At 42.7% G+C, this 26,360-nt stretch overlaps 1 protein-coding gene across 5 annotated transcripts in view; it reads left to right on the forward strand.

Moving 5' to 3' along the window:
- The window catches only part of PHACTR2 (phosphatase and actin regulator 2), a 218,507-nt gene that overhangs the window by 153,780 nt on the left and 38,367 nt on the right, over positions 1 to 26,360 (forward strand). For 3 of the 5 annotated variants that reach the window (XM_053913609.2, XM_053913608.2, XM_024551932.3), the window contains exons 3-5: positions 12,337 to 12,417; positions 17,005 to 17,163; positions 22,412 to 22,651. In XM_053913609.2, coding sequence (XP_053769584.1) covers positions 12,337 to 12,417; positions 17,005 to 17,163; positions 22,412 to 22,651 — 480 coding nt within the window. The remainder of the gene's footprint in view (positions 1 to 12,336; positions 12,418 to 17,004; positions 17,164 to 22,411; positions 22,652 to 26,360) is intronic. The other 2 variants (XM_053913611.2, XM_053913610.2) reach the window with 1 other exon arrangement.

Consider the following 26,360-nt stretch of genomic DNA (forward strand, 5'->3'; position numbering starts at 1 on the left):
GGTGGGCGGGGGTTGTGTTTAGTTCAACCATTTTTGTACCTGTGTATTTTATCACTGAACCTCATCAGACCAAATGAGTGGTAGAAATTCTGTGAATAAGTAGCATAAAGGGTAGGTAGAAAATAGACAGGGGGAGGGTAAGAATAGTATAGGAAATGTAGAAGCCAAAGAACTTATATGTACGACCCATGAACATGAACTATGGGGGGAGGAATATGGGAGGGAGGGGGTGTGCAGGATGGAGTGGAGTGAAGGGGGGGAAATGGGACAACTGTAATGACATAATCAATAAAATATATTTAAAAAAATAAAATAAATTAAAAAAATAAGTTCTGTGAATAGAGATAATATATAATAATTTTATACTTACTTTCTTAAACTCTTTTATTCTGTTTTCCTAAATATACATGATGCTATTAAAACACACTTTTGTCTCTATACATTAAATATGAAGGAGACTATTCCTCTTCATTTTTTTCTTCCAGTAGAGTGAATTTCTTTTCTTGGTTCAATCTTTCTACACATGGGTGGATGGAAGGAATCATACGGCCCTACCATCTTATTTATGGAACATTTATTATTCATTATAAGGGTAAAACCCATTTATGGGAAAGCATAATCTGAGTGTTAACTTTTTGTATATTTGTCAGAAGTGAAATTAATGGTTTCGTCAATATTGAAACCTTCCACCACTTGTTTAAAATAGCCAGCTGTACAGTAAATGGCCAAACTGTCAGGACCCACCTTCTACAGATGAATATAGTCCATAGAACCTGATGTCTGGGTGGAGACTCTCTTGCTTCCTGTACATTATAGAAAATATGATAGCATTTGTTTAATCCACGCTGAGCTGCAGGTTTAAATCTGTGGGTCTGTACAGATGACTAGAATCGCAGGCCTCTACCCTGTCCCATGGGGAGTTAGGTTCTTCCAGGGCAAGCGAGTGAACTGAGAAAAGCAAGGTGTTTTACCTGAGCATTGATTGGATGGAAACATTCTCAAAGGAACCATGGATGCTCTAGACTGCTGATATCTTATTATAAATGGCATTTTTAAAAGAATCACACCCACTAGAATAAAATGTAGAATTGTTAACTTGAACTTCTTTTTTTGTTTGCCACATATAATTCCTAAGCGGGATACGGAGGAAGGTAGGAATGTTCTCATAAGCCTCTTAACAAAAAAGGCTTCCATCGGGATGAGACGATGTGTTTGTGTTGCTTTAAGAGAGGATCTGATTGTTTATACGCCTTACTTGGGTGGATAATTTCCTAAATTCATTTGCCTTTGGAGAGGTGCCACTTTTAAACAGCTTCTAAGGGCACTACAGAGTTCCTTCTGGCCTGGGTCAAAGAACTCATGTCAGGAAAGTCCATTATTTTATTTCCTTTGCATATTATTTCCCTTGCTGGTTTTGTTTTGTTGGTTTTTTTCATCCTGTGATACGAATCCGGTCTTTATCACCAAAGGCTAAGTCCTGGAAAGTGACTGCTTTTTGGCTTTGACATTTTCCTGATTTGTTTCCCACGTGGAATATAAATTGTAGTTTTAATTCTCGTTTCTTTTGCTAGGTGTCAACATTTTATTTTTTTGGCTTGGGTTTTCTTCAGCTGCTTTCCTAAACCCAGGCTCTCTAGGTTTTGAAACGGATACTCTTGAAGTTGTCTTTATTCCCAAGTATAAGTGTTTCCTTAGTCCCTTTTATAAGACGGGGTGTGCGAGGCTGTGTGGGAAATCTAAGAGCATCGACAGCATGGCTGGAGAGAAGACTGGGTTCTGGAAAACAGTGAACACATTATGCATCAATGCGGTTAAAATGCTGTGAAAATTCCTCGTGATCTATTTTTCATCTCGGATATATGGCTCTCAGCATTAATGTAGTCCAAAACTGTCTTACAATTTGATTTATTTTTAAGTTATGGTACAAAACACATAACATAAAATCTACCATCTTAACCATTTTAAGTGTCTAATACGGAACTGCAGCCCATCTCCAGAACTGTTCACTTTGAAAACTTAACAACAGCTCCCCATTTCCTCTCCCTACCACCCCCTTTACTTTGTTTTTAAAGAAAACCTTGGGCACATCAGATGGACACCAGCTAAGACTTACTCACCCATTTCAGTCTGATATTGGCGTATTGCTGGCATCTGTAGTCCTTTCTGTTTGCTGTGATTCTCAGCTCAATGCTAAAATGTCCGATTTAGATACCACCCCATGAAGTTTGAAAACGTTCCTTTTAAATACTCTGTATAAGTTGCTACATGTGCAACATATGAAGTAAAGTTGTTTTTTTTTTTAAATAAAAGTTAAAAAAAAAAACCTTTTACTTCTCTTACTCATTTGAGGTTTTATTTGGGATTAAACTTGAAGTGAGAACAGGGTAGGTGGCTATTAGCAGTGATGATGACTAGTGCAAGTGTCAGATGCTATTTTAAATGCTTGTAATCTTCCCAGTTACTCTTTGAGGCAGGTTGCTCTGATAACCCCGTATCAGTAAGGGATTAACGGCGGCACAGGAAAGTGACGTGACTTGCCCTGATTTCCAGGGCCTGTGAGCAGCATAGCCCATTTTGAACCTCAGAAGCCTGGCATGAGTTTTCGTTCTCAATCCCATACTATGCTGCCTTCCAGGTCAGTAGCATATTTAGATAAAAATATGAGTAGAATATTACCAAAGGGATCTATACATGTATAGACAGGTGACAGTGGAAAGTCGGGGAGGAAGAAAAACTCATATGGCCTCTACTCTGTGTTAAACTCTTCGCCAGATGTTTTAATCATCCTATTGTCCATCCAAGTTAGGTGTTACTACCTCCGTTCTCATATGAGAAAGACAGGAAGGAGGTTGGGAACTTGCTTATGGTCATCTGCTAATAAGGTGCAAGGTCTGGATTTGAACGCAAGCTGTATTCTTAAAAGGGCTAGACTGTGTACTTTCTGATCCTTTTCCGATTTTCTAAATTTCTCGGTCTTCAAGAAGAATTAAGAGACTCTGATAGCACCTTAATAACCAGAAGGTTTGAAACAGAGTGGAAAAGCAGGCTCCTGAAAGTGGGGGTTCTGTCAAAGTGGAAAGTTAGCACCACTATCATACCTTACACGTTATATGGTTCAGGTATGATGTAAAGGTGCCTTCCCCCAAAGCCTCAACATTTGTGTGTGTGTGTGTGTGTTTTGTCTTGGAAAAATATAAACTCCAGTTGCAGTTACCTCTGGTTCTCTTACCTCGAGGTGAAGCAGGAATCAGGTGTCAGGTATCAGGAAGAATCAGGTATTCCTCCTGGACCAATTTTACCAAAGAAACACTTTTTTTTTTTTTTTTTTACAAATACTGTATATACTCCTGTGTAGGCAAGATGGTGGGTAGAGAAGGGGAATGTTTAAAATACTCAAGAAGACAGGCTTTTTAATCATCTTAAGAAAACAGTTCTGTTCAGAAATGTATGTGAAAGTAATAAACATGGATTTGGGAAATGGCTACTCAATTGTCTTACTAACTTAGACTGGACACTCACACCTATTAATTTGAGTTGGTGATGTTTTCATATGTATTGTTCATAGGTTAACTAAATAAAATAGGCTGTTAAAGATGATAAATTAACCACCTCAAAAATATTGACCTAAGATAGGAATAATTTCAGAGGCCTTTAATTATGGACAATAGAATTTGCTGTTTCAGTGAATTGAGAATGTCGTAATTCAGGAGAGTTTAGTGTCGCTGAGGTCTCTTTCATATCCCCTCTTGCTTGTCACTGGGCTGCCTGGGCAGTGATGAAATGGGATACCATCCCCTGCCAGTTCAGCATTGTTGAGTTCCTAAAAAGTGTGAGAGTAGATCATGGGGAAGGAAGGGTAGCAGAATTAGGAGTTTCTTCTCTGAAGGTTACTGTCCTTGGTCTTGTACTTTGAAGATATTCTTCACAATTTAGAGTGGAGATTCATTGTTATGTCCATTCTCTAGCCTGTTCTTAGTGTGGTTAGAATTTAATTACTCTGATTATGATTATCATTATAATTTTAAACATCTGTCCCTTTTGTGGTCTCATCCTGTCTTGGGTTCACTATTTTTTTTAATCCTCACCTGAGGATATGTCCATTGACTTTAGAGAGAAAGTAAGTGGGGAGAGAGAGAGAAAGAGAGAAACATCGATATGAGAGAGAAACATTGATCGGTTGCTTCTCATACCTGCCCCAACCAGGGATCGAACCTTCAACCTAGATATGTGCCCTGACTGGGAATCAAACGTGTGACCTGTGGTGCATGGGATGATGGTCCAACCAACTGAGCAACCAGCCAGGGAAGGTTTACTGTCTTTTAATGCGAACAGACAAGAAATGGAAACACACAAGAAAAGGACCCCTTTCATCCCAGTAGATGATTCTGAAAGCACCAGTCTTTGCGTTTGTGTTTCTCACGAGTTTGCTAGAGTCAGACCAGAAGAAGGAAGGACAAGCCAGCAGTGTTTCACGTAGCTCACAGATTTTGGCCTCTGACCACTCTCCTGAGATTACTTGTACTTCCAGGCCCATCTGGGATCAGGGACTTACCCATTGTTCTAGTTCTGAGCATCCTTTGGGAGTATCAACCATGAGTCCCCGGGGACTGCCCTGCCAGGGCTGTTCCCAGCTCACCCCATCTGGAAACACAGTGATTTCAGCTGCTGCTGTTTGCACAGCGCAAAGATCATCGCCTCTAGTCCCCTCCCACTGCCGCTTTTGCTGTGACCTGAAATTTTTAAAATATTACATACATTGATGAAAAAGCATGATGCCAAACAGATGGTAAAACATCCTACCTTTTATGAAAAAAAGGAGGAAATTAAAATGAATTTTTTAATTTGTCTAAGTAATTCTGGAAAGATTAACGAGACACAAATCAAAGTGGTTATTTGCTTATGGAGTAAGGGAGAGGTTCAGTTTGAAAAGGTGGTGGACAGGGTGGGAGCTGGGGGGAGGGGGACAGAGTGAGAGTGAATTTTTACTGTATCCTCTTATAATTTGAACTATGGGAACGTACTACCATCTAAAAATTGGCCATTTAAAATTAAATTTTAAAAGCTGTCCTTCTGTGTCACGTATTGAAGGGAAATTGGAAAGCATGGTGCCTCTCCTGGGAAAGCTGGAGTCTTGGTAATTGTCACCTCACATTGGAGAATGTGCATGGTAGGCCTCTGGTTGGACCCATCTGAGCTCAACCAGATTCTAAGTATGTGACTGGAAGATCTATAAATCTCGATATTGGTCTCTATTCCAAGGAAATAAAAATAATTGCTTAGGCCCTGGCTGGTGTAGCTCAGTGGACTGGGCACGGGCCTGTGAACCAAAGGGTCCCCGGTTCGATTCCCAGTCAGGGCACATGCCTGGGTCGCAGGCCAGGCCCCAGTGAGGGGCATGTGAGAGGCAACCACACACTGATATTTCTCTCTCTCTCTTTCTCCCTCCCTACCCTTCTCTCTAAAAATAAATAAAATCTTAAAAACAATAATTGCTTAGCCTATCTTTCAGGAATAATGGAAAGATCGATGAGAAATAAGTATTAAAACGCTTTCTAAGCAGCACGTGAATGACAATTACTATCAGGTTGCCTGAGGATGTTGCGCCAGTGATTTCCCAAGAGGAGGACACAGGTCTTTCCATCTTCCTCTTGCTTAAGGCCCGGTCAAGTTTCAAACTCTTGAGGGGGAAAAGGAAGGCCTGTGTAGTTCTTCTTTCATATTTCTGCCTTGAATACCTAGAGAATCTTTAACCTCTGCTGGAAAAAGTTTCCATTTTAAAAAAGCATCTACTTAACACCTTGTTTTCATTAGTAGGGCCCTTGGCTTCTGATGAAGGATAGTAACAGGCTTAGCAAAGAGGAAATTCATTGGTTCATGTAACTGAAAGCCAAAGACAAGCAACCTCCAAGCGTGTCTGGATCCAGGTGCTTAGAAGCTATGCTTAAGAATCTGGTCTGTATTTTGAGCTTATGTTCCTCTGTATTGTCTTTTTTTTTTTTTTAAGTTGGGTTCCCTTTGTGGATGCACAGTGACTACTAGCAACTCTAAGCTTATATTCAGCTCATTATAAGAGCTCCAGAAGAAAGAAAAAGCCTTCCTTTCCTATTGTTCCAGCAAAATCCTTGGGCCTTGATGTCATTAGTGCAGCTTGGGCATGTGCCCTTCTCTGGACCAAGCACCAGGCCAGGGAAGTAACTGAGCTCCAGCCGGATAAGCCCGGGAGCCCTAGAGCCCAGGGGTGGGGTTAGCCCCACATGATTGACATGGACCAAGAGAGAGGGAAGGTGTTGCTCCTCAAAGTCTCAGGAAGGCTGTTGTTAAAGAAGTAAAAACGAACGTGAGACGTGCCCTCTCTCCCACTGCCCTCCAGATACACTTAAGTGCACAATATCTCCTCAGCAATAAACTATCTTTGGTATTATGAGGATGGAATAATAGAGATGACGCCCCTCAGAGCACTCGGACTGGAGCCCTGCGACTGTGTGCACGTGCAGCCATGAAAAGTGCCGTCAGTGCTGTAAGAGAAATAATAGTAATAGCCAACACTATTGAGTGCTTTCCAGACTCCACATGCCAGTCTGAACACTTCCCTCATTTTAACTCATTTAATCTCCAAAAGGACCAGAAAGGGAGCAGCTGTTCCATTTTGTAGATGAGGAAGCTGAGGCAGAGAAGTTACTTAAAATGACTTCAGGAGCATAAAAAGTTCTTTTTAAAAAATATTTATTTATTTTTAGAGAAGGGAAGGGAGGGAGAAAGAGGGAGAGAAATATCAATGCGTGGTTGCCTCTCATGTACCCCCTACTAGGGACCTGGCCCTCAACCCAGGCACATGCCCGGACTGGGAATCGAACCAGGGACCCTTTTGTTTGCAGGCTGGCACTCAGTCCACTGGGCCACATCAGCCAGGGCGAGCATAAAGAGTTCTTCATTCTTGCCAGTACTGACAGTGAGATCCCACACGGGGTGCTGTTTGAAAAGGACCTAAAATTCTAGGGGCAGTCTCACCCAAGGGGGATAGAAACAGTCTAATTCTAGAAAGGGGAAACAATAAAAGAAGGAATGGAGCCCAGGAGGTACAGGAAATGGCAAGGAGTGAAGTTTGACTTCAACACTAGGCTTGTGACAAAAGGAGATGAAAAATGAAGCGAGAGGAAGATCGGTCGTGAAGCTCAGCTGCTCTGTGCTGAGGAGTTCGACGTGCGCCTCTGCAGCCTGTGGGCCTGGGAGGAGGGGTGTGGTGTGGAGAAACACGAAAATGGCCAGACCCCTGAGGGTTTCTAGGTGGGGCCGTTGGCTTTATTTCTCTGCCTTACATTCTTGAGATGTTTTGGAAGGTTTTTAAATGTCCTGTCGGGTGGCATTTTGGTGGTTGTTTCTTTAAAGGATTTAGGTACTCCTCCATGAAAGGTCTTTGAAAAAGGAGTCCATTTCTTGGCCTTCTGTTTTCTGTCACTGCTGTTGAGGAGAGGTAAAGCAAAGCCTGGCTTATGGAACACTTTGCACACAGGACAAGCAGCTCTCTGTTCTTGCCAGCGTGCTACAGTAGGGCCATTCAGTGCTCGGACCCAGGAAGATAACATGGCACGCTTATTTAATCGTTTTCTATTTGCTCTCCTATTTTGTTCCGTCATTAAACAGTGTTAGAATTGAAAATTAGGACTCCTTTTTCTAGCCAAAAGGAAACCCAAGTGGTTTGTGGACCGAAAGGTTTACTCGCACAGATACTTCCAGAGCATTAGAAGGCCCTGGCCATGCATCTGCAGGAAGGAGCTGGCGGCATGTGCCCCAGCTTCCCCTCCTAAACGAGGGCTCCGTGCCCAGAGGACATCGTAAATCACTTGTAATTTATGATGACCCCAATCATGCGTTACACCCTGCTCGTTGGCTGGTGTCCTGTACATACTATGACCTCCCTCCGCCAGAGCACACAGGGACTTTTTCAGATGAGCCATAGGCAGAGAGCTGAGGATTTTCCCTTTGGTTGGCCCAGCCAAGCAGGAGAGGAAGGAGACGACAGAAGGCTCTTGTTCTTCGAGTTTTGCCGCAAGCCTCACTTGCTCTCTCTTAGATTGGAGGTAGGGAAGGGGCAGAAAACAAGAAGACCATTATCATTATTAGTCTGTTTTCTTTCATTCATTTATTCAACAAGTGCTCATTTTCTGAGTGCCAGCAACCTGCACTGTTGGGGATGCCGCAGTAAACAAAACCGGGTTTTGATTCCCACCGAGACCACGCTGCCACAAGGTGCCAGGTTCTGTGTCGGGAGGTGATGACATATTTTGCAGGTTGAAAAGATAGATAAAGACAGGAAGGGGAACAAGCTGTTCCACACTGGGTGTGCAGAAAATAAGGTGAACTTAGGGCAGGGACTTGGAGTGAGCCAGGAGGGTTCTGCAAAGATGGCATCCCAGATAAGGACAGAGGGGCATGTCTCAGGTGAGAAGCAGCCCAGCAGGGGCTGGAGGGGCTGGAGCAGAGAAAGCCAGGAGGGAGTGGTCAGGAGAGGAGACAGTTGTGGAGGGCTATAGCCTAGGTGTCACCTAGAGACCACGCCAAGGACTTGAGATATTATTGAAAGTGAGATGGACAGCCATGGGAAGGTTTTGGAAGGCTGATCCTTTTCAGACACTTGAGAAGCCAGAGTACAAGCATGAAGTCAGGAAAACGAGGGCCACGCACCCTTCACGTCTTAGAGAAGAAGAGTGTGGGCTGTTGTAATCAGCTTTGGACTGTAAGAACTTCAGTTCACCCGGTGCACAGTGAAACCGAAATCCTAGGTTTGCTTGACCTTGGTATAAAAATCACACATGCATTTTAAATTGGGATAAAGGTAACCGTGAGCCATTTACTTAACTGGGGAGAATACTTCCATGGACAGAACTAACTACTACATCCAGTGGTAGAAGCTCCTACCCCTAACTCCTGCCACAGCTGTGAGGAGAGATACCCAACATTATTGCTGTCCTTGCAAAGATTAGTGTGAGCTTCAGCATCAAAGAGCAGCTGGTAGAACACTTGGGATCAGATTCTGGGGGTCTTCAGTAACCTGCTTTGCTCTCAGTGAGCACAGCGCTAACCCAAGCTGTTTTCCCCTCAGAGAGGACTTCGTCTGGTCTAGAGCTCTGGGGAGCGTAGGCTTGGTTAGGGTGATTTTGACTCCTTTTGAGGAACATCTTCCTAAAAGTGAGGGTGATGGATAACCAGAGCAGGCTGTGCCAGAGCGCCCGTCCTGCCTCCAAATGTTTGCAAGCAGGTGAGTACATCTCAGGAATGTTCCTGAAATGGCTCTTGCTTAGTGTGGCCTGTTGGACTAGAATGAACTCTCAGATTCATTCCCATGCAAAACCCTTCTGAGCCTATGAAAAGTGTCCAGTGAATGTGCTCTGCAAACATACAGGCACTATATAAACAGGAGGCAAATATTTTAAAAGATGAAGAGTGAAATACTTGTTCTTCTGGGAGAGCGGTGGTTGGAACTCAGTGCCCTAACAACATACCTTCCACGCTTGGTCGCCTGCAGTTTGTTCTCATTGGCCCCGCACACAGTTATCTGCTTTATGTGTTAGAAATGTGCTCAGCCAAAGACCAAACAAATAGCCAAAGGCATTTTCCTATCAAGGCCCCTTGGTAGGAGGTAGAGCCAAAGAACAAAGCTGTTGCATTTGAGTCTTGGCAGGAAGCCAAGCTGTCTGCTTCAAAGCTCTAGGATTTACAAGGAAGAAAGAGGAGGGATTTTTAGCTGAGATTAAGTTAGAATTAAAGCAACAGAAAACTTAAAAGTAAAATTCAAGCATGCTCTGGAATCCTTGACGGAAAGGCAGAGGCATTCTGGGCTCTCAGGGGGCTTTTTAGAGGCAGAATGAAAGATTTTCAGGGTGCTCAAGGCAGAGATCGCAGAGTAGCCGCATGACTGATACAAGCGCACGCGGTGTTTGAGCTCAGTCGCCCTGTAGGGGTCGTTCCATCCCTCAGTGTACCGATAGCAGATCAGAAGCCCTGGCATCTGAGGAGACTGCCCGATGTCACACAACCAGTTGTGCAAGTTCTGGTCCTAGAATCCAAGACTTCTCACGGCCAGTTGTGTTTTAAGCCACTTTGCAGAAGCAGCAAACAATTGAAAGTTGTTTCCTAAGAGCAAGGGGCAGGCAGGCACAGTGACTGTATTCTGCATCGGCCGTGCCTTTGGTTTCCCTGGATGGGGCATGACCCTCCCCCTGGCCCAGGTTGCCACCTGCCTCCTTCCTCTTAGCAACACAGCCTGCTGTCTCTGTCCCTGACCCCAGGAGTAGGGGGGCTGAGACCAGGCTGTAAGAGGCCTTCGGGGCCTGCCTCCCAGTCAAGCATAAATGGGTTTGTACAGTCCCGGGGAGACAGCGTGGTGGGGTCCTGCCAACCTCCTGCACAACCCCAGCAGTGCCCCACAGTGTCATGGTGGGTGTTGTTGTTTGTCTTCCTGTGGGCAGGCCTTCCCTCCTCTTTGATGAAGGCCTGGACAAATTGAAGCTGTGTTTAAAGAACAGCACTTTTTACGGGAAAGAACTCCCATGAAGGAACAGCTCCTGCTGGCCCCCCACACCCAGATAACTTTGTCCTTTGAGATCTCCAGCATCTAAGTGAACTCTTGTTCCTTCCTTCTGGAAGGGACGGGGGAGGGGTTATGTAAAGAAGGAGGGGATGGTCCTGTATGTGTCTCCATTTGGACCCACAAGATTGTTAGTCACCACTTTTTCCCTATTCCTGCATTTACTCAGTCATTCATTTTCTTGTTGGTTTACATTCTGATTCTGTCAAAAAACATATTTAATAAAACCTGGAACAAAGAGCACACACACCGTCCATGGAATATGAAGGGAGTCAGGTCACGGAGGAGGGAAACAGATTTCACCCATGAATTGTCATATGGAATTTATTCTAAATATGAAATTTTACTCTGGCCTTTCTGGCAACCAGGATAAAAAAGAAACACACAAATCCTAGCTATCAGAAAGAGAAGCAATTCCAGTTTCTTCAAGAGGGACTAAGTGTTGCCTTTCTGGGGCTCATGGGCTTACTAAACACTTAACTGAGGACTTTCTGGTGCTTAATAGAAAACTCCCAATCCGAAAACACCCCTCCCTCCCCCTCTCTCTTCAAAGTGTCCTTGCTTTAGGCCACCTGGAGCACCACTAACCCTCCCAAAAAAACAAAAACTGTATTCTTACTGTTATTGTTGGCTCTATTTGTATGTGTCAAGGTGTGGCTTGGAGTACTGGCGTGTAGTTTGGGTCATGAAATTATGTTGTCCAGGGTGTCTCTAGGGTTTGCAGATTATAAGGACAAGAGTCAGAATTGTAGAGGGGGTCAGCATCCAGTCCTGTTGTGGCTACCCAGTCTCCACCAAGGTGCCTTTCCTCCTCCCCAAGGAGCCCTCCGCCTCTTCTCTGTCCCTTTCGTACTATGTCAAGGTGCTTTTTTTTGAGCATGGAATCCAGAGGGAAGGGAGTTCTGTGGAATGCACTTTGGGGAGTGTTGGCTCAGAGGGTTAGTAGATGACATGACCAGGTGTTAATTTGCACACCTCCCTGGCCCCTGAAACTGGGCAATGGAGTTTGCAGTCACACAGACACGTGAGGTTCAGGAACCAACGTTGTACACATTCAAGGTGAGTACTGAAGTGGTGCTGTGAGCTCCTCAGCTCCACTCTGAAGCGGGAACTGGAATTTCAATTCTTGCAGAAGAAGGAAGAAACAGTGTTGCAATTCCCATCCCTTGCATGCCTTCTGTGAAAGCATGAATCGACTCCATCCTCCTAAGTCTTGATAATTTTGAAGTATGGCAAGGAACAGAGTTCCAGAAATCTGATGTGTCAGACTTTCATAATAGAGCGTGTGAGAGAGGAAACACCGAAAAAGTAATCTGTTCTCTTTGGTTTACTTGAATATTTACTGAAAGTGTATTTGTTTATTTGGGTTTTTTTTTTTTTTACTATATACATACACATTTTCTACATGCATTGCATATTCATAGAAGCATGTTTTAGAATGCATCATTACCAAAGAAAGGGATATTTCCAAGTAAGACATAGTTGGTATGAAATAATGTGTCTGGATTCTTGGCCAAATGTCATCATTTGAAAGACCAGGCACAGCGGCTGGGTTTCAGATGGTGGGCCGAAGTTGTTGCTGTTGTCCTAATTATGTTGACTCCGATCACATGTTTCACTGGACAACTAGGAAAACGGAGGCTTGGGCCCCCAAGTGAACAGGGTGAATGTGGTCAATTCTACTTGGAATGTTTTTCATAATTATTTTAAGCAATGACTTGATTCTTACTTGTGCTTATTCTTTTTAAAAGTATTAGAAAGGAAGATATCCACAAGACAAAGTAGAGAGGAGCTGATAAGAAGGGGAGTTCTTAAGGAATTGCCTGATCAAGGTGAGGAAATTAATCATACATTTAACATAATTTGATCCTTCGTTCTTTGGCCTTTCTTTCATTTTCTTTTGAAATTTAAGATGATCATGGTCTTGGGGAGATGAAGCAGTGAGTACCACACTCCGAGAGTCTTGCCTTAATTTAGCATGCCTTTGTCGCCTGCAGAGAATCTCAGTTCTTCTAGAAAAGAAATTCAGTGACCTTTTCGGTGAGTCCTTCACCATATGTCACTCTCAGCCTAAAGCCCTACAGAGGTACATTGTAGCTAGAGACAGAGATGAGATACAAATTCTTATGTGACTCCTTCTCATGTCTATTCTTGAGCTTCAATCTTTCCATACAAGTTAACTTGAGTGTTAGCCTAATTGCAGAGTTTTAGCTTGGCTCGTGATTTGGTTTCTTACGTCTACCAGTAAAAGAAAAGAGAGAAAAAAGAGATGGTACACATATCTCTCTTGTCCTTTAGGATGCACTCAAATGTACAATCAATAAGGCATGAATGGGCAGATTAGTTCATTTGCTTTATCATCCTCTCGAGTAATTTTCCCAGTGTTCTCTTTTCATTTCTTTGGATCTGTGTTTCTCGGCTTTTCACTAACAATTATGTCCAAGTATTTTTTTTTCCTACCTCTAACCTGCTTCTCTTTTTTTCTGTATCCTCCCAAGGGGAAATCTTACTAAAAAAGTCAAGGATTAGATGGAAGCTGAGATAAACCCTCAAAAGAAGACACTAAGATTGTTTATTTCTCCAAATAAATACTACCGCCTAATTTTCATTGCTCCCACTACTACTGAAACTAAAGAAAATATTTGGTGCAGCATTGTTGGTTTACCCCCTGCCTCCCCCCCAAACATTTACTGGGGTATATTATTATTATTGTACTTTTATGGGAGCAAATAAAAAGTGATAAATTTGCAACTGTACCTGAACAACAATAAAAAAAAGAGAGAAGAAAGGATAAATTCAAATTGAAATAATAGCACTTCTCTTTTCCTGATATGTGTTCCTTGCAAAGAACTTCACATCTTCTGGTATTCATTATTCATAGATCCGAGTGACACACTCTTTCCAACATCTGAATGACCGCTGTGGAGCTGGGAAACACTTGACCGTTTTACTTCTGCTTCAAAGAGACTGAGGCAATCTGGAGGGAATACTACCAATTTTTTTTTTGAACCCTCACCATTTTAAGTATTTTACTTTGATTTTTGGCCTGTTGTACATTTCTCACTCCATTTTGTGAATGAATTTTGCCCCTGATTCTCCATTACCTTCATGCTATTTATTTCCTGCCTGGTACTTTTAAAGATAAAAAATGCACATCCCTAACTTTTCTTTTTCTTTGAAGGTCAGTTTACAATATCAAAATTTGTCTCCTCTCTAATCTCTCTGGAGGCAGTAGAAAAGTTACAAATCCACTGAAAGTTGAACTTGGTACAGTCACCTCTATTTAGATATTTTAAAGAGGAAGGGAAGGAAAATTTATAATTGCAATTGTTACTGAGTATTTTTTTTGTGTTTGTGTAAAACCTTTTATTTAAGCTTAGTTCAATGGTATAGAATTGAGAATGGATTGGAAGTTAAAATTGTGGTTAGTTCTACACATGAGAATTTTTTTTTTCATTGAAAACTTCAGATTTGATTACATCTGAAGTTAAGTTTATTCATTGTTTTTTATTGTTGTTCAATTACAGTTGTCCCCATTTCCCCCTCATTACTTTTCCCTGCCTTACCCACCCCCCACCTCCCACATTCAGTGAGTATTAAAGATACAGATTAAAGTCCCCTTTTTTATCCAATTAAATATTGTAGCTAGGAAAGAGGTTACTTTCTCTAAACACAAGTGACGTTTGTCAATCTAAAGAAATACTTACTATTGCTTTGGTTTTATTCTTCCTAATCTGTTAAATTATTTGCATGATGGATTATAATTTCATATGCTTATTTCCCAAAATATCTGACTTATTTGACATTTTTGTTTAACTTTTGCATCCTGAACATTTAAAAGTTTTAAAATACAAGAACAAAAGAGCAAAACAATTTTTAACCCAAAGATAATTTAATAGGTTTAATGTTTGGGAAGTTATAAATTACTGAATTTCACTTTCTACCTCTTGTACCATCCCTATACACAATTCAAGAAATTACGAAATACTTGGAAGTTCCCGGTGATGCCTATTGGAAATAGAGTCCTTCCTCCTTTCTACCAAAAGCTGGAAAAAATTCTGTCATTTTTTCATAAATAATTATCTTGAGAATTTCAGTTTTCAGCTGAAACCTGAACCTCCCCTCTTCCGCCAATGAGGATTCACTCTCTGCCCTGATCTTCTTGACCTTGCCTTAGCTCTAGATAGTGCCTGTCAATTACGACATTCATTCCGTGAGCCAGATAGAATTTTAAAATCTCTCCAACTACCCTGGATTTGACCTTGTCCCATCCACACCTGACCTTCCCTCCCAGCTATTATTATTATTCCTTTTAAATTATTTTTTATACCAATTCTAACTTCAATTTAAAAGTTCAGCAGTTGATCTTCTCTCCTGAGAAGTTCATGGTCTAAGTCCAAGTTCAGTGCTCACCTTCTTCTCTTTTCTTCCATCCTTTCCTTTAGCTTGAACTTGAGGGCATGCAGATGCAGCCTCCTTTCCTTTTCTCTCATCGTATCCTCTGACCTTCTAATGAGTTACTCACCTTTCATTTATAGATGAGTTTCTCCTCATCTCTGTTTCCTTATTAACTATATCTCACGTACACTTGTTTACTAGAAAGAAGGAAAGCCCTCGAACCCTCTCATGCTCCTTACTTAACTACTTATTTCTGTGTGTGCTTTATCTCTTGGTTTATTTTAATCTCACAATTCTTTTCTGAATTTTTTTTTCTCTCTCTCTCTCTTTTTTTTTTTGCACGCAAATGTTCCTATAAGACTTGGCATGGTTCTCTTACTGTAACTTGCAGTCTAGCTCAGCATCTTCTTTTGCTGAGCTTATACTTTACTTGCATACACCAACTATATCAAGGACTTCACTTGTTTTAATTCTAAAATAATATACAAAACTTGAAAACCTTCTCAATCACACACCAGCTATTAGTACCTTCAATTCCCCTCTGGTTTATTCTTAACTTCCATGTTTATTACAGACACATTTCCTTTTTCTACAGTTTTTTACAAGCACTAACTTTATTTCATACCGCAAAGTAAGTATGCTTTCACATTGTCAACGATTTCTCTCTGCCATGTGATAATCCAGTATTTTCTTATAATAATAACTAAGAATCCTTTGGTTTCTTTTTGGTTTTACATATACTTTTTAAAGTTTATTACCTTAATTTTGTTGAAACATTTACTATTTACTAGCAATGACATTGCCTTCAATTATTGTCTCTTATTTTTATACACGAGTCAGATTTGAGGTGCTTTTTGTATTTTGAACATGACATGATTTTATGATATGCATTTTTTACTTATTAAAATATCATCCTTGTTTTTGTTAATAAGGCCAGTAGATTTTATTGTGCAGCCAAAGCCATTCACTCAGATTTAATGAGAATTTGGCAGATGTTCTCTGTTTTGTAATGGTTGACAAAATAAGGTTAATCAAAATTGCGTAAATCAGCTCTAATCATGCATTTCTTCAAGTTCTCTTAGTAAAAACTTTAGTTCATTAATTTTCCTTTTACAGTCGTAGCAAAGCCTCTTAAAATTTTCCAGGTATGAACTAGGGTTAATCTTTTCAAGCATTTTGGTTGCTGAATTAAGAGTTTCTGAAAAATCTCTTTCAGTTTAGAAACTCCTAGGAATGGTAAACATTTAGGGGTTAAAATGTTTTTTATGATTTACATAACATATTAGAAGTATTATTTTCAGAAAAATCTTCTGTACTTTTTTTTCACATTTTTCCCCTAATATTGTTAAACCATTATTGGGCCAACTTAAAGACTCTTTAATCAGTTATATATAACAAATTACCTGAGTTCACTTTAATATTGTCATAAATAAGAAAATACCCTTAGCCTTGCCACCATCATTCCTTGAATGTAGAGTAGTAGTTATATTACTGTGTAAAGTTAACGTATGATAGAGGTAATATTTTGGAGATGGTGCTGCTTGGAAAATTCCATATTCTCCCCCTAATTGTTTGTATGTGTAATTTCATTTCATGTTACTTGTGTATTCGCATTCACCTTGTGTTTTTGGTGCTTGTTAAAATGTTATTCCATTTTTCAGATTATGCCTTTTGAGGCCCCATTTCTGAATGACAGAGACTCCTAGTATTGACTCGGACAGGACCCGAGCGCAAGCAGAGAGGAACTCTGCTGCCCGGGGATATTTGCCAGTTAGGGATGGTTATTCCTACCGTCCTGAAGTGGCTCCTGGGTGCCCCGTCCGGAGCTGCTTTCACCCAAGACTAAGGATTTTCTAGTCCTTTCATGTAAATGAATTATTTAATAAAGCAGGGTGAAACAGTACAGGATGGATTGGGTTCCCAGGGCCTGAAACCTGAACCCTCCAGGCCTAGTAAGTGGAAAACCGGGTTTTAAGAAAGCCATCAAATTAGACATCCAGGTGTTTCTTTCCCTATTTTAGATGGAGATGTAACAGTTAACTTTGAAAATTCAAACGGGCACATGATACCCATCGGAGAGGAATCTACCCGAGAGGAAAATGTAGTCAAATCTGAAGAAAGTAATGGCTCTGTAGCTGAAAAAGCGCCACCTCTGGAGGAAAAGGCAGAAGATAAGACAGGTAAAAACAAGAGAAACCCCTTTTTCTTTTACTTCAGCACAGCTCACTGTCGAGAGTCAGGTCTTAGGCTCCAAATAATGACCTTAAGATCAGTAGAGAAGGAGTTTCACACACAAAGAGGAGAGAAACAATAACCAGCAAAGAGAACTTGGATAATTCCCTCAAGTAGGTGCATCCATTTTCTGGGCACATCATTTCATTTTTTATTAAAGAAGGCTAATTAACGGTAAGAACGGGCTGGCCCTTCCATCATTGGAGATGCCTGGGAATATTCTCTTGTCCTCCAGAGATTTTTTCCAGTATTTTTGAAAACAGAAATGCCAGCAGGCTGAACATCTTTCTCTGCTGCTTAGAAGCAGCCCCTGTGAGCATCTCGGCTTGGAGCAGTAATCGAACAAGGTGGCCCTTCCAGCCCAGCACTGGCTCTCTAGCAGCAGGAGCTTGGCTGGTGGCACCCACACACCCAACACTGTAGGTTCTAGTCCAAGTTCTAGACATTTCTAAGAGAGACCCAAGAAGAGTCCCCAGAGATGCTGGGGATTTTGGTTCCTGTACTGGCCATGGGATCTGCTCAGCGATTTGTCTGTACGATTGGAAATTTCAAAGTATGCCAGAGGCAATTACGCCATTCCCTGAAGACTTCTTTAGAGACCTCGCTTTCTACAGTGGCTGTGCCGAGGGAGATTGCGTAACTGCAGAATATCTGACTTTCAAGGACCCCAGAACAGTCACAAGCTCCTGGGCACTGACTGGTGGCCGCTCCATGCCACTGCTATATGAGCAGGAATCTCCAAGCCTCAGACTCATGGGAACATGAACGGAAACTCCCACCAAGTAAGGCTATCTTGGGAGATTCTAGATAATTCCATGCAGCATGAATCCTCAGGAAATAGGCTATTTCCTGTTCTATAATGCCTGCCTCTGAGTTGGTGGATGGCAAAAGTCTGTCAAACCTAGTTTAGGCTCTCTAGGCATTTTGGGAACTCAGAATCTGCTGGAAGCAAACTTCTCTTCCTCTGTTCTCCATCCAAATCCTTCAAAGACAAAGGGAACAAAAGTGCAACTTACAGACATTGTAACTTAAAATCATCTTCTCTGGGAGTCTGTAACCCCGATTATTTAAATTAACCTTTAAAATTTTTAGAGTGCTCCATTAGTAATCTTTTAGAAGTTTATTATTTTGCCATATTCAATATTAAGTATAGTATGGGGTTTTACTTAGTCTTGTTTCATTGAAAAAGTCTGGTTAAGCTTATGAATACTGATTATAATATTTTTCCTAATACTATTTCTGGAACATAAAGAGAAACAGACCTAAATAGATTTTAAGGGGATTCAATTGAAAATGTTAATGCAAGTAGCAATTTCTTTCATTTTTGTTTTTTTATTTCAACTGTTCTCTCTCACCAGTCTGTTACATTTCAGACCCATCTGTGGTTTGTGCCTTGTTCAGCCTTCCCCATTGAAGACTCACCTCCTTTATTATGTAACAGTGCCATCTCTGGTGTTTGCGTGGCCACGCGGGTGTCAGTCAGTGCCCGGGCCAGACTTCAAAGGAAGTGTGTCCCTTATCGGCCTAATAAAAAGTTGCTGACAGTTTTATGTTAATTAAGTCAGCAGGCCTTGATGTTCCAAAGAAGCGATGGCAGGCCTCATAGGTCCGTGGGTATTTGAGAGATGTTTTTGTTTTCTTATTCTTTACTTAGAACAAGTACATTCAGTTCCTTTTGGTCAAATAAGGTTCAAGATAGCATCTTGCTTGGCTGGTCTGTACATAAGGAGATGCAATGCTGGGCACGCTGTCCCACCACTAATAAGACAGAGCTTCGCTCTCGCTATGTGGATGGTGCACACACACACCCCCGCACCCCCCTGCCACTGGGACAGTGAGAGGAAGCATTCTACATGGAAGCCACTCCTGAGGAGTAAAATGAATGTCGCTTCTAACTCATATCACTCAGTATTATGTTCAGTGGGAACTACCTTATGAAAAAAGGTAACCATTTATTTCTCTCTAAAAGACACCACTTAATTTAAAAACACCCAGATTCACTTTTACATCTGCTCCTCTTCTGATCTCACTCCTTGTCTAAGCTCACTACTTTGCAAATCCACCACCCCATGGTCTTAATTCACCCTTGATTTGGGGGCTCGGTACTCCCTTTCTTTTTGCAAGAACAGTATCTATCCAACTTATCCAAGAGCATGATTTCTTCTATTAATGGGTCGTGCTTGGGAAACCACATCACATGCCTGTAATGTCCCCGTATCTCTCGTATCTCTCTTTAAGATGGTGGGTCAGTACTTGAGTATTTGAAACATTGGTGTCGAAGAAAACGAAACAAATAACAAGTAGCCTCCCACTGCTCTGTGGATAGGTTTCTCCTGAAACACATAGGTGTTCCCGAGGCCCCCAAAGGCACCTGATCCTGGAGTTGGTACAGTGCTCTGGGGCTCCCTGTGCCCCACACCAGACACTTTTCCCTTAGGGCCTTCGGGGCTCCCAGTCTCCCATTATTCCCTCAGCAAGTGCCCTTAAACGTAGAGTAGGCAGAAAAGCTATCTGCAGTCTGTTAAGGATAGCTTGGCATTAAATTTGGGAAAGCTGAAAAGTATTTGACGTTATTTCGGTTGGGTTATTATAGAGGACTTTCAATGAAGCAACATGATTTTGTGCATTCGTGAGTGCAGCAGGACCAGAATGGGTCCTTAGAGGGAGATTTGTGTTTCTAAACCGAGATTTGAAGGAGACAAGAAGGAGGCATCGGGAGAAAGAGAGGAATGGGGGCAGAGATGTAATCTAAGCAAGGCGAAGACGCATGCGAGTCTCAAGTTTGCTCTAAGTGTTGTTGAACTAAACTGTCCACGTGGCGGAAGGAGCCCAGTGTGGAAGTGTAGTAAACAGCCACCCCCAGGCCCTCCTGTGAAATGGAGTGTCCTTGTCGAGCCAGAGTGAATAGGCAGCCCGTTATTGCTTAACCTCCCCAGAAAAGATGATCCTCAGAGACACCACCAATTTAATCATGTCTTCAAATCATATGGCAATCAAAGAATATGTATAACTTGGCTGAATTCATTACCTCCTGGATTAAAGGAAGAGTTTGTTTTCTATTAATGTGTGTTATTAGTAATTGGCCAGTCACATTCTCTGCATAGACATAATGCGTAAAGTGTTATGATCGATGAGATATAAAACTTGAGACAAAAGGAGTTCATAATATAGTCAGAGAAGCATACTGTGTGTGTGTACATGCCCCTCTGGAGTCACCATGGAGAAAACATAAACATTGGCTAAGTGGCACATCCCCCCGCCCCAAGTAACCGGTAAAGATCACAGAGGACGGAGTGGACCATCCCTCTCCAAGGGCCAGCCAACAGTTTGCACGCAGCGTGCTCGTTTTCAACCCGGTAGGGATTGTCATTCCCAAATGTCACGGAGCAAACCATCTCCTCCTGCCCAAACCCAGAAGCTGGATTCTTTGGGGTATAACTTTAGAATTTAAAACTTTAGGCAGAAAGGAAAAAGATCCTTCAGTGATGAGCCCTGAAGGCAGAGGAAAAGATTCTGAGGGTTGGTGGTGTGAACGAGGAACAGTTTGACCACCTCTCACCAGATGACGTATCGGGCTTGAGTCCCATGCGTGGTATTACGCTAGAGGCTAATCTTAAAGAAGTATTTAAAGAATAGGCTTCTGCCCCACGTCAAAAACTGGCAGGTCAATGTCTATTGTATTTGTATGTTTTATGTTAAAATGTTGAGGTGTGCATGACTTGTGCTGTTCTCAACCCTAACTGACTTTTGTGGTTAAGTGGCTACCTCATTCAGACCAGGGTGGTTAGGAGAATCACTGCCTAGCTGGGGAGACACGCTGGGTGAACAGAAAGGCAACACAATGTAGCCTCTGACAAATGTTGAATCATTAGCTACAATGAAGTTCAGATGCAGAAGGGATCATCTTGGGCTGCAGTGACTAAGACGGGCTTCAAGGCTAAGGGAGGATAAAAGAAAAGTCTTACTGATTACCTACCGTAACTTGGTCATTATATATGTGGATTGATGGGAATGTAGAATAAAGTGGGAGACTTCAGTCCTCACTTCCCACTGGCTAGGAGAAGACATGAAACAAAGGAAATAATAAAATGCAATGCATTCTACTATTAAAAGCCTTTCTTGGTCATCCAGTAATGGGAGGATATTCCAGTGAAGGCTTAGTCTTGTCTTAACACTGTCTTACGTTTTTTGTTGTGCTCCATTTTTAAAGAAATGTCGCTTAGCTCTTTGGACCAGAACTGTATTTTAATTTCAATCATCACCCACTATTAGAAAAATACGGATGTGACTATGTGAATAAACATTCAGGTATCTTCACTTTCCATAATGAGAGGCAAATACTGTTTCTCTTTCCATTAGGCACAAACTTGTGAGAGTTTCCTATTCTTAGATATGAATTTTTTAAAAATGAATTTTAACCTTTGTCTTTTCAAAACTTTTTCTTGTGTTCACATCACAAACTAGATTGATTTTTTTTTATTTTTTTGATTCTGTACCTCTGGTTGGAGCGCTGTTAGGAAAGGTCCGGGGAAGTTACTGTGAAACAGGAAGCTGCCCGACTGCAGCAGCGGAGCTTGAGAAAACTTTATAACAGGAGAAAATAGCTTATTCTTCAGTGCACTGCACTTCCTGTAAAGGGCTCTACAGAGGCTCCCTTAGCTTGGAGAATTACTGGGTTTTGACCACAGTGAGACAGAGCACAAGTCCCTTTCTGTTAGACGGGGCTTGAGTTGTCCTGAGAGCGAGTTCCTCTGTGGGGGGACAAAGGTAACCGTGAGTGCAGTCATCACCGTGCGGTCAGTCCTCACCCCGTGGCGCTGTGTGTAACGCGCTGACCAGTCACTGTTGGGAGCCCTTCAACTTTGTGAAATTCCCGGTAGGGCTCCTGCACACCAGTCAAGGCTGGTGTCGCCCTGATGGTGGACATGCATGTCTGTCCTCACCATCACTTCACCAGGGTGACGAGTGCGACCCTGAGGTATCGCTGGAGTGAGGCGTGCACCTGGACAGCGCACCGTGGTGTGGCTTTCGCCTTGGTTCTGACCTCAAGCACGGCTCTCTGGTGCTGAACTTCACCCCGGTTCCCAAGGGCCAAGCAGCCGCATGTGTGTCTCACTGTCACCGCGTGTCTTGCTGCTTCTGTGTATATGGTGTGTGTCTGCATCAGTCTGCCTCTGTTTACTTTCTCATTTGTAGAGAACACTGAAAACCACTCTGAGACGCCGGCAGCTCCTGCTCCACCTCCCTCAACTCTTCCTAAGCCTAAGCCCAAACCTAAGCCCCCCAAAACACCTGTGCCTCCAAAAGGGGCTGCTGCTGGGGCCAGCCCCAAGGGTGACGAAGTGCCTCCTATTAAAAAAAATACCAAGGTTCCTGGTAAGCAGGCCCCCATCCCTCCACCCAAGCCAACAAGCCGAAACACAACCCGAGAGGCTGGTGAGTATGCCCCTGGCGGGGTTGAGTCTAGGGTGCTCGGCTCTGGGTGGGGCTGATTTTCTAGGCATGAGGGCCTTTTTGATATCTCCTGTCTTAGGATACGACACCAGTGGATTCGGCTTTGACACAGAGAATGCCCAGGAGATTCCTTTGTTGTGGTCTCTATCGAAAGAAAGTCAACAGGTCGATCAGTTGACCTCATTAGTTTGGGGGTGAATAGACCTCTTTCACCCCGAAGAGCCACTGTCTGCATGAGAAGCATTAGAAGGGAAGAGGGGGTAGTGTTCCTGACGAATGGCGATTATCTGATAGGACATGATTTAGACACCGACAAGCCTTCTGCCTGTTTGAGTTTATGGGTGGATTTTTGTCTTGGGTTTTCTTTCAAAATGTCTTAAGTTTGCACATAAGAGTATGACACGTATCTTTGACATATTTGCTGTATCATAATGCCTTAAGTCTGTCCACATGCCTACAGCAGAGTTGAAAGCTACATGCGCAGGGCTCCCCCTGCCCCAGGCGGAAGACTGCAGTTTGTTAGAAGGAAAGCATCCTAGTGGTGTGGGTACTAGTCACTGTTACAAATCACCAGGACTGCCTGGTGACCCACAATATCTGCTTTCCTTTCAAACCAGATACGTTTAACCCAGGGGCGTTCCTAGTGAAGTGGAATGAAGAACCCTACCATGCCATCCAACTTTCAGAAGACATTAATTAAGCACACTTGCCGGATGCTTTTTTTTCCATTAACACATGCACAAAAATTATCCTGTATTACAGCAAACCTTATTTTCCCAAAAATCAGCAGCAACTTTCTGACAATTGGCTACGAGGACTTGCCTTGGTATTGATCTTTTCCCTTTGTAATCCACAACCCATACAGGTCAACTTTAGGGAACAGCTTAGTTGACAGCATGACAGGCCTCTGAATGTAAATAGATGTCTCTCCCCCGTGTCCCTCTCTTCTGCCTTTGACCTTGCGTGTCTGAGTCTCTTCTAACAAGGGCTATTGTGAAACATCTCAGAACGCTGTGCTAACAGTGCGTTCAGGCCATTTCCTCAGGGAGCAGCTGCTTTTCCATGTCAGTGTCCATTCCTGCGGGTGTCTGTGTCCTTCCCAGATGGCCGAGCACTCCCTGGGACCAGTGCTTGACGTGAGGTAGCCTCTGATCCACTTCTTTAAGAAAAGCCCTAAACTGCTGCCCTGTCCGTAGGAATTGAGACCCGGCCTCCTCCCACTTCCCTTCCCTCTTCCTTGTGCCCCCACGTGGCCACAGCTCGCTGTTGGCTCAGTGCGGACTCTGTCTGCCTTCTCTCCGAAGGAAGCTGATTAATGCCAGGGCAGGGGACAGCTTCCATGAAAGACTTTTGACTTATTTCCAGATATTTCTACTCTCAGTGAGTTAGTTTATTTGAATTTGTATAAGTTTATTGTTTCATATTCACATTAAACACATCTCTGTATCTACAAGTAAAGCAGCATAGAACCAACCAAGTTCAAATACCCATCTGAGTTCATTGATACTAAGCTGCAAAATGGATTCTCTTAGTAAGCTACCTCCTGACTCTCGCCTCCAACATCTACCCAATATTCACAAACTTACGATGTTCCTAAGAGAATAGTACACTCCTGTTATCCATTGTATTAAGAGGCCGGACTGGTCCTCAGTGTGTGTAATAATGTTGCCATTCATGAAACGGGTTGCCCTGAAGTACACTAACAGGCCCGTTGCAGAGGGATCTTGTATAAAGGCCACATGGACAAAGCCAAAGGGGGTAGGATCGAGGGTGGGCGGCGGGGTGGGGGGGGGTGACGGGAAGATGGAGACAACTGTACCTGAACAACAATAAAAAGAAAAAAAATAAAAGGCAATGATGAAAAAACAAATATGGATAACACTCCGTCAGAATCCAACTGATCCTCCCTTTGTAACCATTTAGAACTTTCTCCGTGTAACATTTCATTTGAATAATGTTGACCTTGTGGAAGGTGACTGCAAATGCTGCTCTTGATTTTCAGTCAGATATTTTAAGTTCTAAACAAAAGTTATCAGTTGCGATCTTCCTCATTACTTAATTAGTGTACCCCTCCAGCGGAGCAGATGCTGTTTGGGCATGTTCAGCCGCTTTGCCAGTGAAACAAGGCAGAGCGTCCTCTTTGTCTCCTTTGCCCCACAGTGTTATGCCCTGTGTTAACAACAGAAGTAGTTCACCGAGGAGAGGTGGCATGTCTGCTGCAGTCATAGTCTGAACTCAAAATGCCCTAAGCAACATCGCTGATTTCAACAAAGTAAGGTCATTTTAGAAGAAAACTCCAATACGGTTTGGATCTGCTCTCCAGGCATTAAAAAAAGGTTTTTGGGTTTTTTTTTTCCCTTAAGTCAGGCTACAGTTAAGTTTGCTGTTAGAAAAGAAAGAATTTTCTTCAAAACAATTTATTGGAATTGATATGTGGAAGAGATTGTGTTTAATTTCCCTGAGAAAATAATTAAACCTGTTTAGACATCCAATCCTTAGCATCTTGGTTGTGGAAGATAAATGTAGAATGGACTTACATTGTAGGAGACTGCTTAATATGTTTGTCATGTAAGCAAGGGAAGATTAACTTCAAAAAAGGAGTATTCACCCCGGGGTGGCTGGCTACCGGCAGCCTGTTCCTAGAACCGGAGTCTATAAAGAACTAACTATGGAAAAAATAGCATTAACAGGCCCAGACGTGGAGGAGGTCATTCTGGTTACTGACTGTGTATATATAAAATAATAGAGCCCCACACCATAGAGATTTTTTTAAGCCTGGACCGTGTCACCTAGTGAGACTGGCTTCTTGCAGTGTCCCCGAGTTGGTGAAGTCTTGCAGCTGCTGTCTAGTCCTCTCTTTGTTCTTCATCTCTTGCCCCTCCCAGTTGACTTCATTAAGGTTATGATCAGAGGTAAGTTACAATAACATGTGTATGCAATGCAGATTGGCTTCACAGTACCAACAAGATATTTTCTGATGGCTCTGTGGAGGACGGTGTGCCCCTCATGGACAAAAAAAAGAAAAAAGGAACATACAACATTACATCAGAAAAAGCAATTAGGAGAAAAGTATATGTCATAAAGGTCGTGAAACCTGCATGTGTTCTCAATGGAGTTTAAATGTACTTCCCGAGATGATACAAAGAAAAGGCCAGCTAACCAGTGTTTGGTTAAAGGCAGCCTCTCCGGAAGCAGGCGAACACGCCACTGATGATGCCCCTGAAGGGACTCAAGCAGTTGTCAGAAGATCTGACAGTGATACTCCTTTCCTTCAGATTAGTCAGATAGTACCACTTAGACACTTTTTTGTACAAAAGAAATTTGTCTGCCTTGTGATATTTTGCAGGGACTTGTCTTTCCTTTGCAGTCTGCCCCACCCACTGCCGGTGGAGGTACGGGCTGGTGGGTGGAGGTATGGGCAGGTTTGGTGGGCTTCCCCCAGGAGCCATGCTGAGAGCTGGGTTAGAGCTCGCGCTCTTAGCAGTAAGATGAGTACGCTTGCTTTTGGCCCGGAGAGGAGCTGGGGGTACCTACCCAGCCTCGCTGAATGTGGGCCACGCTGTGTCCCAGAAGACACCGTAGAACACGTATAACTTGTGAGGAGCTCAACCTTGTACTGTCCCCAGGCACTATCCCGTTGGACTCACTGTCCTGTACATACGATAATGGCCCTGCTTTGGCGCATGCGGGG

The sequence above is a fragment of the Desmodus rotundus genome, chromosome 11 (genome assembly GCF_022682495.2).
Source record: "Desmodus rotundus isolate HL8 chromosome 11, HLdesRot8A.1, whole genome shotgun sequence".
Lineage (NCBI taxonomy): Eukaryota > Metazoa > Chordata > Mammalia > Chiroptera > Phyllostomidae > Desmodus > Desmodus rotundus.